Genomic DNA, 13032 nt, shown 5'->3' with positions numbered 1-13032 from the left:
CATGCTTTGGTTGGACCGGCATTGGAGACTCCTCGGACTAGTAGCATCATAATAACACTTTTGGTCCTCTTTCCATCTATGATTTTGGCGGATCAACTTTGCCATCCGAGTGTCAAAATTTCCACGTTGTCCTTCAAAGTCTCATTCCTTCCATGTCTCCGCAAGTTAACAACCATGAAGATTGATCCTCTGTGTCTAGTTCGTCCAACCATTAGATGGACGACATGTGGATGGATTCATTGCAATCGTCGGATTTGAAGACATGCTTAAAACCGAACTTAAGTCATGAACCAAGATCCAACGGTTATGATTAAATCCATCCGCGTGTCGTTCATCCAGTGGTTGGACGGACTAGAGGGAGAGGATCCTGATGCTAGCAAAACCCTACTCAATGTGTAAAGGTTGGATATCTTTAAGGTTTCCCATTTGAAAAAGTATCACATTATCATGCAACTCAAAATCTAGTACCAACAGGGTAGTTGATCCCACCTTCTAAGATTTCCATTTCTGATCTACTCTGCCCAGTCACTATCTCTTCAGCTGAGTCCCAAGACTCCCAACTCCTCTCATCCATTTCCCAACCACCCTAGGCCACCAACTTACATTTCCTCTCTCTCTCTCTCTCTCTCTCTCTCTCTCTCTGTGCATGCAGAAGCACAGCACAAGCCTCTCCATCTGTCTCGGCAATGAAACCTGGAAAGCAAATTTGCTTTCTTGTTTAAAGTAGTGCTACAGTTTGGACCAGCCCTTCAAATTTATGGAAACCTTTAAACCCTTCTTCTCCAGTACAGCTTCAACCCTTCCTTGATATTAGAAATGTTTTACAGTAACCACTGCATGGTAGTACTGCTTCTCTCCTTCTCTCCCATGCATTGTGGTCCAGAGTACAGAATCTCTACAGAACCCACTTGGGTTTTATCTCTTCTAACTCATTCAGTATGTCATAAAAGCTTTTTAACCCCCTCCTTTTTCATCCATGGAGCTTCACTCTTCTCATAAGGGATCAGAGATACATACACTCATGCTTCATTGGGTTGGTCTTTCCTTCCTTGTTGTGTAAACTTCAGATATAACTCCAAAAGTTGGGACATGGCGTGTTTGTTGGGTTGTGGACAGTGACACCCAGTTTACATTGGAAATGGACGACACAGAGAGATGGTTAGTGAGGTTTCTAATTGGCCACAACAGCAATCAGCTCAAGCCATACGTTATCATTTAGTTGGTATTAATATGGAAAGGAGAAACCACTAACTTAAAAAGACTCACACACGTTAGGTATCCACAGCCTTCACCTTCCCAATGACTTTATTTCTTCTCTTTTATTGTCACTTTCTTCCAACCATCTTTCTTGCTTCATTTTGGTTTCCTATCCACAAATAGAAACCAGATAGATACTTCAAGCCCTGCTTGTCATAAATTCATGAAGGTACCCCAGGACCATGACCGATGTTAATCATCTCAACTTGCCCCACTTGTTTCATCCCTCACTCATGATGCTTTGATGACCCATTTATGGCACCTCTTCAGCTTCTTCAATTCATCTAAATTAAGTAGAGCAAACATCATATTTATGCATATCTGATGCCATCACCATTTACTTATATAGTTTATTATCAGAATCACATGAGCTTCTAAAGGCTTCCTCTTCCATGTCACGGATTTTGGGTGGAACTCGTCTTTAAAACCTAAGCAATGAATGAGAAGATGTTTAAGTAAGAACTTATCTGTCAGGGTAGAGGTTTGTGCTTCCTTTACACTTCTCCATTACACATTAGAAGGAGGGACCTACATCTAATGGGTTTCGTGGACCCTCTCCTAATGTATAGTAAAGAAGTGTGAGGAGAGTACAAACCTTTACCCTGATGGACAAAACTTAAAAGATCCATACTTACCCGAAAAAGCCATAATGGCCTCGCCATTCATTTTGGGAACAACTTGAGACTTGATTCTTTTTCTATTTCATCTTCTTCCCTTTTTATTTAAACTCAAAGAGTCATGGATTTTGATTTAGGCTTGTATCTAAATTTACCGAATATGGCCCAAAACCTAGAATTAAAATATGACAAAAGAGATTTAATTCTTTAATTTAGCTTACTTTCTGTCTTAGTTTAAGATCAAAACTTCCACATTTGTCTTTTTGATTTGAAGTTTTGCTTTTAAGGAAAGAGACATTTCAATATGGTAACCATTCAAAACGGAAACATTGTCAACAACAAATCCATACAAGGGATTGAGATGTGTGTGCTTTCGAAGGTAAAGTTCTTTTTGAGTGGAGTTAATTTCAAAGTTGAATTCAAACACAGTATTCAAACAAGTAAACAACAACTTTCTTCAGCTTCAAACACCAGAGTCCATTTCTTTGAAGCAATACCATTTAAGGGCATATGACTTTGACCTTTAAATCCATTTCTTTACTGTTCATCCTCTTTGGGTGGTGCAACCATATGAATCATAGAAGCCGTGACAAGAGTGCCAACCACCTAACTTTCCGAATACAGACACCAGACTTGTGTTGTTGAGGCCTTAAAAGGTCTCTATACCTAGTTTTTCAGTGACTTGTTTCAATTGTTTCTTGGATTGGAAGTCGGTGCTCTTGTTGATTCCAACTTTATTCAAATGCAATCACCCTAGTGTCTGATGCAATTTCTCCACCCACTTTCCTGGTGTTTGCTTTACTTTTCTGATAAGCCAAACTGGTTTCTCATCATTCTTCCTTAGTTCCTTTATTGGTATCATATCATATGTTAGGTCATTCTTCTCATCAACTACATATGCTCCCTAATTTAAATCACTTAGTCTTACAAGTGGAAAATCTCTTTCATGAACAAATTTTTTTATCAGTTCTAGTTTGGTGCCTTCTTGGTGTAAACCTTCAAGATTTCTCCCTCTGTCTGCATTTGCATCTAATATTGGCTTTCAAATGAATCTAAGAAACTTCTATAAGTCATTTTTTTGGTTTTGAATACAATTTTTTAATATCCATTAACATCTTCAATCCGTGTTGTGTAAGGGAGAATTGAAGGAGAAGAAAACTCACATTGAATTGATGTTGATGGACTAAAAGCTTTCAATGAATGGAAGCTTCAGTTTGATGAGATGATATTGATAACCCCATACCGAGCTGTTTGGGCATAAAAGTCCACATCCTCGTATCGACCGATCCATCACGGCTTTAAGAATGGACTTTTATTACAAATCATGACGTGACCTTCACCAATCTATAGTATGGTTGAGGGTGAGCTTACTCTTTAGTCCCCCTCAAAATAGGAAAAATCCCTGCAAGTCCCGAGCTGAGGTTTTGACCTTCAGGCCCACGGTTAGCCTGAGTTGAGTTCTTTCTTGATGGGTCAGTTGGGCCGCGACGTGGGTAATGATGGGCTAGAACAGCATAACATATGAGGTCCGCTTTGCATCTGATGGGCCCTGGGCTCGAATGACACTAAAGGAAGGCAGCAGCATGGTTTTAATGGGCCAATGATGGAATCTCAGGGCTGTTAGGTGGGCCGAGCCTACTTGCACCCGGCCCAGGCGGCCTTTTGTATGGATAATTAATTTAGAGGAAGGGGCCAGTGCATGTAATAGTGTCAAAGCCAAGATAAGGGTGTCAACTGTGTACCGAAACTATTTAACCGTAACAAACCTCGCCGTCTAATACTGCACCCTTCAGTGTGTTCCGGTTTCAAGTACTCATACTGTTGGTATGTACTAAAACCGTACCGAACCAAATTAAGAAATATAAATGTAATTTTACAATTAAAACACTTTACATTTACCCTTTCCCTAATTCCTTGTTTTACTTTTTTGTTTCATCATTCACTTCTCTTCTTAGATTTACTTGTTTTGTCTCTGTTAATATCAGATTTTATCAATCTATTGTTTGATTACAATTTCATTAGGAATTTAACGAACTAATAACAAAAGTAACATTGGTTTTGGTTTGTTCGTACCAAAATTGTACCTCATTAGATACCGTGTTTAAACCTTTTTTCTGCATCAATTTAATACCAAAACCGTACGTACCATATAAATTTGGTAGGGTAAGTTCTGGTTTTTTGTATTTAATGTTGGCAAATATCGATTGACTTTTTATTTTAATAAAAAAATTATATTTATATTCATATTTCAACATTTTCATTCACAACCGTTGGATTCATATTCACACACATGGCTCGATCTCAGCCGCTAAGCGCTGGAAGCAATGGCTGCCACAAATAAAAATCCATTTATCACACTGTAAAGTTTTATTATCCATTCGTGTTTCAGTAAGACCAGCCGTTGGCTGCAAGGGCACTGCTGCACCGAAATCAATCCCCAGATACGACACCACCATTTTGTTATCGACCTCTCAACTGTTGACGCTCCAGTTGGATTAGCAACGCTGGAGAAGAAACTGCATGCATTGCAACACTTGTTGATTCCTTCTTACCCAGGAGAAACTTGTCCGGCGATCTCCACTTCGGTCTGATGAATCTGATAGTCTGATCAGAAAGCCATTATATATTCACACTCTCTCTCTCGCTCTCATACACAGGTGAAGCGACTGGATACAAATATACATATCGACCCAGTAATGGCAAGTCATCCTGCTGTTCAGCACATCTCAAGATGCTCCATCCAGCCGGAGATCGTTTCAGAAAAATCACAGCACATACACTTGAATCCCTGGGACCTCTCCCTGCTCAGTATAAACTACATCCAGAAAGGTCTTCTCTTCTCAAAACGTTCCCCAGCTTCTTCTTCCATTTCCATCATCGACCACCTTAAGAGTTCCCTATCTCAAACCCTCCTCCACTTCCCTCCCCTTGCCGGTCACCTTGTCACTCATAACAAAGAAGATCCTCCTTCTTACTCTATATCTCTGGATTGCAACAAGAACCCAGGAATAGATTTTGTCCACGCTGTTGCAGACTTGAGTGTGGCAGAAATCCTCTACTCCATCGATGTTCACCCCATCGTTCACTCTTTCTTTCTGCTGCACAAAGCTATCAACCACGATGGCCACACCTTGCCTTTACTTGCTGTGCAGGTGACCGAGTTACTGGATGGAATCTTCATCGCATGCAGCTTCAACCATATAATCGGTGATGGTGTTTCCTTCTGGCAGTTCTTAAACACATGGGCCACCATATGCCGCGGGATGCTCCAGGGAAAGCAGGATCACATCGTGCACCCACCAGTCCTCAAGCTTGCTCGCTGGTTTCCCAATGGCCATGGCCCTATTATCAACTTACCTTTCACTCACCATGATGAGTTCATTGACAGGTACTTGCCACCTAGATTGCTCTGAGCAAGGTGCTTCCATCATTTTTTATTTTGGTTTTCTTGTGTGTTTTAACTCTTATTGCTTAGTCGGAGTTTCATTATTGAGGGAAAGTACATGGGCACTTGGACGTACTCGAATCAAATAATAGAGGGGTAGTTGTTTAAGAATATGATCTTCAACCTAGTACCCCTAAGATATTTACCAAAAAAAAAAAAACCTAGTACCCCTAAGATTTTTCTATCACAAGTTCACAACTATCTGACCTAGTCGGCTAGGTGATTTGGGTGATCAATGCCTCGTGAGAGGGGATTTGGGGCGTAGATAATTTGGATTACTTTGCCATTACTTTGGAAGTAAATTGTAGTGGGTCCCACGAGTTCATTGATAGGTACTTGCCACTTGCCACCGCGTAGCTGGGAGTAGGGTTCCATTTTTCGTTGAACTCTATTGACTTTGCTTCAGATCTGGGCCAGATTGGCCCAGGATGGTCTTGTCGACCACCAAATTTCGATCCGATGGCCGATTTGACCGTCGTGCGCTAGGACCGAAGCAAAAGTTTCACATAAACTTAAACTTAAACTATATCAATGCAAGATTGGTAGAGTGGTATGATCCATACTTCTCAGTGGAGAGGTCATGGATTCAACACTTGTGGACAACAGAGCTCATCTGAGGATGTAATCGAGGTGCGTGCAAGCTGACTCAAATGAACCTCAGACACAAAAAACAAAGGTCTCACTTAAACTCCTTCGAGGGGAAGTAACATGAAAATCTCACTTGGGCTCAACCAAATAGAGGGTAGTTGGTTAGTAATTTGAATCCTCTCTATCATGCCAGCCCCTCTATTCATATAGCTACATTCAAGGTTTAAAGTATCCCACGTTATCATACGATACTAGCCGATACGTATCCATATTTGACCCAACCGATACAATACATCTCAATATGTCTCTCCATTGAGTTACGCTAAACCACACTAGCTAGAGCGATACAATACTCGATCAAGGACGATACGTCTCTTAAAATCATTTGATCTATACGATACTTGATACCGATACTTTAAACTTTGGCTACACTCATATGAGTGGGACTCAGTTTGCTCCTGTCTAACACAAGCAGACTCGGTGAGTGTAAGTCTCACATTCATGTGAGTGTGACTATATGCATGAAGTGGAGACGATACGAACTCATCGTTTGGAAACCACCTTAAGTGCAAAGTATAGTGGTTTTCACCTCTAGTAGTGTGATTAACATGCAAGTTCATTCACAGGTACTTGCCACCCACATTGCTCAGAGTGAGGTTCTTCCATTTTCCGTCCGAATCAATTGCAAGCCTCAAAGCTAAAGCCAACTATGAATGCAAAACCAACACCATCACAATATCCTCCTTCCAGGCCTTGTCTGCACTTGTCTGGAAATGTGTAACACGGGCACGCCGTTATTTACAGAGTCACCACAAAACGACTTGCAGGTTGGCCATCGATGATAGATCAAGAATCAACCCACCATTATCACCAGACTACTTCGGCAACTGCATTGAGGCTGTAGAAGCAACCGTCACTGTTGAAGAACTGCTGAGCCATGGAATTGGGTGGGCAGCAAGGCTATTGCACGAAGCTGTGAATAACCACAATGACTGTAAAGTGCGGAGTTGGCTAGACGAGTGGATCAAGAGTCCTGAAATTTACAGGTATCGCAATTTCAGTGCCCCATGCAATGTCTTTATGGGAAGCTCACCCAGATTCAATATGTATGGGTGTGATTTTGGGTGGGGAAAACCAGAGGCTGTTCGAAGTGGATCTTCAAACAAATTTGATGGGAAAGTGGCTTCATATCCAGGACGCCAAGGAGGAGGAAGTGTGGACTTGGAGATAAGCCTTCCACCAGAATCTATGAGTGCTCTTGAATCCGATCCAGAGTTCATGGATGCAGTTTCTGCTCTCCCACCACACCAACTGTACTAGCTAGCTTGCAAATCATGTCTTTGCAGGTCTTATCAAGCAATAAAGAAACATGCTCCATAATGGATCTTTAATGAAGATTAATTAGTTGCTTCCACCGTTGAATTCTTTTAGAATTAAAGTTAAAACTACAATCTCCAAAATGAGAGGCATCATAAACAGCATGCTCCATGATGGGATCTTTAATGAAGATTAATTTATTAGAGGTTAAAAAATGATGCTCTTGAGCACAAACTTATATCCTCCCAAAATTGCTGCCGACTTAGAGGAACAAATGGCTTGGGCTTTCTCATGTTTCATGCAATGGAATCAGCATTGAGGTGTATTCAATTGCAATCAGGACAAATATGACAAATAGTATGTTTTATAACCTAATTATATTTTTAGGCTAGTTTTTATATAATTTAAGTATACGATGAGCTTCAATATAAATTTGAAGAAGGCACGTACTCTAGATTCATTATGAGGTATTCGTCTTTTGCCAACTGAACCAACCCATTAAGGTTATTTGTTGATCATACTCATATGATATGGAAGCCCTCACATACAAAGCGAAGCGCTCTGAGAATACAACATGAAAAGGGTATATGCAGCTTTCTGTTGTTGCTTCAATGGAAGCCATAGCTAGTAGGTCACAATGGAGCAACCTTACGACACCAAGGTCTACCATCTAGCTAGAATATAGTATGAATCCTAAATAAATGATAGTAATGAACAAACAAATTCAAAAAATAACGACATCATTGAAATTTCCATCCAAGCCTGTGATCCTATGTCTTAGTTGATTGAAATACAAACACTTGCAAGCATTAGTTGATAATTCAAGTCTAAAATCTGTCTTCGAATTCATATTTCTATTCTTTTAAGAATCTCCAAATCCAAAACTTCTCTTATCAAAAAATATTTGTATTGTCGGGTAACCAATTGGATTTATATATGTCTAAATTTTAAAAGGTAACTCACACACTATTAATAAATGTGCACTAAACCAACATTGAATCCCTCAATTGAATTGCAAAAAAAGGATTACAAAAAAACTTAGTTATGTTGTTCTTCAAGCTTGGCAAAACCCAAACAGCCTAATATGACCGTTCAACCAGTGGCAAGTAGTGACAATCAACAGTTTTCCCTCCAGCTTTCTTCTTTTACTTCTTCTCCCTTTTACTTCTTAGGTTGTTAGCTGTTACCCATTAAAGATGGCACAAGTTGCTTGTCTTCTTTTGAAATTAGTTTCCAAAATAAGTTCTCCAATGTATTGGGTGACCCATGACTACTTGTTTTGACCTAGTTTTTTTTCTTTGGAAGTTAGTTTGCTTCTAATAGGAATCACTCAATTTTGGTGTGCATGCACATGTCTGTATGTAATAGTTAGTATTTCCAATTCATTCTTTACTTAAAAAAACGAAAACTAAAAAAATATTCTTAGGAAGAACATATAAATGCCAAATTGAATTCTTTAATATATTGATTTTCTCCAATACCTTATTCTTGATATTTAAATTTTCATTGTTGTAACTCTTTTACACTTAATGTGCATATATCGAATATCATCTGAGAGATGAAATCAAAGACATGACATATGATGAATATTTTGGGACAATGAGTTTTTATTTTCATGGAAATGGACAATCAATAGTTGTATCAAATATCATGCTAATTATGTATGGTGCTATTCTGTGTTCCTTACTTGTGACAAATGCTTTATTAATGACTCCTCAAGAATTCATGGCATGCATCTTATCAGGGCAATGAAATGTTAATGTTTGAAAACAAAAGAAAAATAAAAATAAAAACAAAAAAACCCGTCAATGTAAGTTGGTAGAGTGGTAAGATCCATACTTTTCGGTGGAGATGTCATGGGTTCGACCCTTGCAGACGACAAAGCTCCCTGATGTAATCGAGATACGCGCAAGCTAGCCCGGATGAACCTCAAAGAAAAAAATACGAAACCGGAAATTCAACAAAACTCCCCGCATTTGGACTGAACCTCAAGCCATAACGAAATCCCAAAACTCCCGGATTTGAGTGTTGCCAATTGCCATATTAGATCGAACCATTTATATAGTCCAACCTTTAGTTACTCGGTTCTAAATTAGAAAATAATTCGTAAAATGCATTTTCAAATCGATCATAAAGATTTTAAAGAAAATTTCTCTCCCTATATAAAAAGAAAAATATAAATAATAGGGAGAGAAAAGAGAAGAATTAGGACACAGAAAATAGAATTTGAGGCCTTATGGATAAAGCCTCTGTCATACCCTTGGAATACAAATAAGTAATTTGTGAAACAGCTGAGGTAGTCCGCCCAAATTAGAAAACAAACAACTCCCACAAAGCTACAATTTCCAAACGAAATGTGTGTTGTTGCTATGTTGCTCTTGCAAGTGGGCAGAGACCTATTTGTCTTCCAAACCCAAGCCTCCTGTTATCCAACTGGTATAGCATTAGCAATTGATTTCAAACAGACATGAACACATTCACCATCTAAAAGAACAAACACGAAATAAGGGAGTTTGGTAATCATCTTTAGTGGAGTCTACAACAATAAGTCAACAACAAAGAACAAGTGAACAATGAGTCTACTACATAGATCCTTGCCTTTTAACCAATTATATTTGAGGTCATACTAGATACAAGGTCCAACCCATGCATAACCTTTCTAACCACTTCTCTTAAGAGTATCTTAAGTCTATCCCTAGCTCTTTTAGTTCTATCAATCTGTCTATGTTAAATCACTTCTCCATCCAGGAACATTTAAAGGCATTGCTCAACATTACTGTGCCACCTCATTTGGACTTTCTTGTATTTTATCATTTATCGTAACTACTCCTAGACTAGCTTTGGCATGATCTTTCCTAACTTTATCCTCCCTGATTTTCCACTCATCCATCGTAACATCCTGATTCAACCTTGGTTCCTTCCTAGTTTTGCCACTCATCCATCTTACCATCCTCATTTCACCTTGGCCCTTGTATCATAATTTTCCTTGCCACCCGTGCAGGGGTTGCAAGTTTGAAGCAGTTACAAGGGATAGGATTTGATTTTGAAGGAGATCAGTTTTTGCCTAGGGTGAACAAAGTGTTCTGCAATATCAATTTGGTTCTTCTACCTAGTTTGTATTAGCATATTGTGTGACATGATAGAATACATTTGCTATGGATAGACCAAGAACCACAGTTAGTGGTGACTATAAGAATATGATTGTATTCTATGTGAATTATTCAGATTTACTGTATACATGAATTGCTGGTTTAGAATCTCCCTCTACTGAGAATTGCTTGTGCATTGACAAGGAAGCATTCTGAGGGATGGTTCCAGTGAGAAATAAAAGGTTATCTCAGATCTATTCTGAACACTACTGGTGTATCATCAGCCAGGAAGCACCTTCAGAAAGAGAATCATACAATAAAAATAAAATGTTGAAATCCAAGTTTTTTTCAACTTGAGAATCCCGGAACCACGGAAAGACTTGGAAAGATTCAAGAATGTAAAGTTCTAAAGAACCAAAAGGTATTACCTGCAATTTAACCATGGCTGACAATGTCAGAAAAAAAAAATTCACAAGCACTCACCATCACCAAAATTTCATCTGCCGAGATGCAGGTGGCAGATCTTAAGGCAAATTATAACTGCAAATGGAATACTATATGATCCACATTAGTGTCAGGGGCTTCAAAATTATAGAGAATAATCTAACTGAATTCATGTTGTCAGCTAATTCTTTTGCCAGTTAATATATAAATGGACATTGATGTAGTTCAAAGAAATAGCAAAGGACCATCAAATTTGATGAGAAGATTTCCTTTTTTAATCTCAAGTTTTTAATTAGAAATATTGTTTCTTGGGTGGAATCATTATTTTACTGTCGATTTCAATTCCCTCCCATACAATAGCCAGTGGTTGCCTTAAACCCAGTGTGATGGTCTGGCTTTTTTTCTCTGCACCACTGCATTTTATTCTTCTAATACTTATAGACATGATCCCTGTACTTATGGGCTGTCATGTTTAGGGATTGTAGCATATCTTCTCTGCTTGTAATACCTCCATTATTTACATCAATTGCAGGAAACCTTCACCAACATAACCATGGTTTAGTCTACCATCGTTCAAAGTGAGACAACACAGCTTCAAAACTCTTCATTACAATGAGAAAAATACATAGCTAAGAAAGATTCGTTTGAGGCCATTAGAATGTAAACTAGGTTATTTCCAATGTATCAAATTCAACCTGTCATGGAGGTTCCTTGATTCCACTGGGCGCTGCAACCCCAATTAAAAATGATAGGGTTCCCAAATTAGACCCAATCCCCGAGCTCTAAGGATTAAAAAGCAGTTGGAATCTACTTAGGTTTCATTGTCATGGCAATCCCAAATCAGGATTTAAACTCATCCCGGGTATCTTGAGGTTGGGTGTAAAAATAGCCCTTTCCCGAGTGGATCTAAGGATTGAAAGATTTGTTTTTTTTTTTTTTTTTAGCACGACAATTTTATATATAGGGGATGGGAGTATTATATATGTTATCTACAAATGTTAAACCCATAACCTCTTCACGAGGAAGTACCATAACCCCTTCACAAGGAAGTATGAGTCTTCACCACTCTATGGACACTAGATTGAAGATAATTCCACAAAACAAGTATTCAGACACGGTAAAATTCTGTCTGAAGCCCTGGAATTTTATTTGCGGGCAGCCAACAGTCCAGATATCACCATGTTTACAAAACAAAATCCGAAGGTTGGGATTAAAATGCAGGGTTCAAATGTAAAAGTAATTTTATTTTATTTTTACCTTCAAAGGTTTTTATTTTAAAAATTTACAAAATCAACCATTCTCTCTCTCCCTGACTACTTCACCGTCAAGGATGAGGATCTCGGATGAAAATTTGCCAGACGCTTCACCTGTGAAGATGAGGATCTCGCTAATTAGGCGTGCATGTGCCAAGACAAAGCAGCACTCGTCGTTGCTTCTTCTCCATTGAAGATCAGGGCTTTTTTGTTTCCAAAATTAGTGAAAAAAAGTTTCTCCTTTGCTGTCGGCTATGTCCAGTGTCGCTAATGCTAGTGCAACGTGGAAATTTACTAAACCACTAGGTCCCATTCGCATCTTTCTCCCTTGGTTGCTCACCACTGCGTCAATCATGCTTACACGTCGGTCGAATTTCCCATCTACCTCGAGAAACCGGCGAGGATGCACCGTCATATTGCCTATCATGCTGAAGGGACTCCTAGGCATTCCTCCTATCTTGTGCACAGCGGAAACCACTGGCAATGACCTAAATTTTACACCAGAGAAAGACTTAAAAACTAGATTCACAAATCCAAGGCCGTTTAATGTATTTTTTTTTGGTAAGAGGCCATTAATGGATTCGAGCCTTCAAATTTTTTCGGAACCACTGTTGTAGGCCTTATTAGTCTCCATTGTTGTTTGGGTTCCGTTAATTTCCTTTACTCACGGTGAGTTGGGACACGCGCTAATTATTATCGACGGTGAAGCATTCCGGTCAGATGGAGAGAAAGGGTTGATTTTGTAAAATTTTAAAATAGGAAACAGTTGAAGGTAAACAAAAAAGATATTTACATTTATACCCCTCACATTTTAATCCCAACCGTTGGATTTTGTTTTATAAACGTGGTGTTTAGACCGCGACTATGCAAATAAAAATCCCTAAAGCCCCATGGGTTGCGTAGCTTGAAAAATCATGCAATCAAGAAATAGTTGCAATAATGCCTATTTGGGCTTAATCCCTGGTGCAATTTGTTTTCTTGACCACCCTACATAGGGGAGTGAATAAAACCCTGTTGTCCGA

At 39.0% G+C, this 13032-nt stretch overlaps 1 protein-coding gene across 1 annotated transcript; it reads left to right on the top strand.

Annotated features, from left to right (window-relative positions):
* Positions 1 to 4263: 4263 nt before the first annotated feature.
* Positions 4264 to 7337, top strand: LOC149018075 (putative acetyltransferase At3g50280). Its single transcript, XM_089152404.1, has 2 exons — positions 4264 to 5262; positions 6534 to 7337. Exons 1-2 carry the CDS (start codon positions 4571 to 4573, stop codon positions 7225 to 7227), a joined length of 1386 nt encoding a protein of 461 aa, XP_089008530.1. The 5' UTR covers positions 4264 to 4570; the 3' UTR covers positions 7228 to 7337.
* Positions 7338 to 13032: the final 5695 nt, after the last annotated feature.

The sequence above is a fragment of the Hakea prostrata genome, chromosome 4, assembly GCF_041222555.1.
Source record: "Hakea prostrata isolate BN-2017 chromosome 4, UWA_Hpros_2, whole genome shotgun sequence".
Taxonomy (NCBI): Eukaryota; Viridiplantae; Streptophyta; class Magnoliopsida; order Proteales; family Proteaceae; genus Hakea; species Hakea prostrata.
This window is presented reverse-complemented; position numbering and strand designations above follow the sequence as displayed.

What these genes read in the sequence shown, in the direction of transcription:
- LOC149018075 (XM_089152404.1), top strand. Translation starts at nt 4,571, where the DNA reads ATGGCAAGTCATCCTGCTGTTCAGCACATCTCAAGATGCTCCATCCAG. An exon ending in CATGATGAGTTCATTGACAG is followed by an intron (nt 5,263 to 6,533) that starts GTACTTGCCACC and finishes GTTCATTCACAG; the next exon opens with GTACTTGCCACCCACATTGC.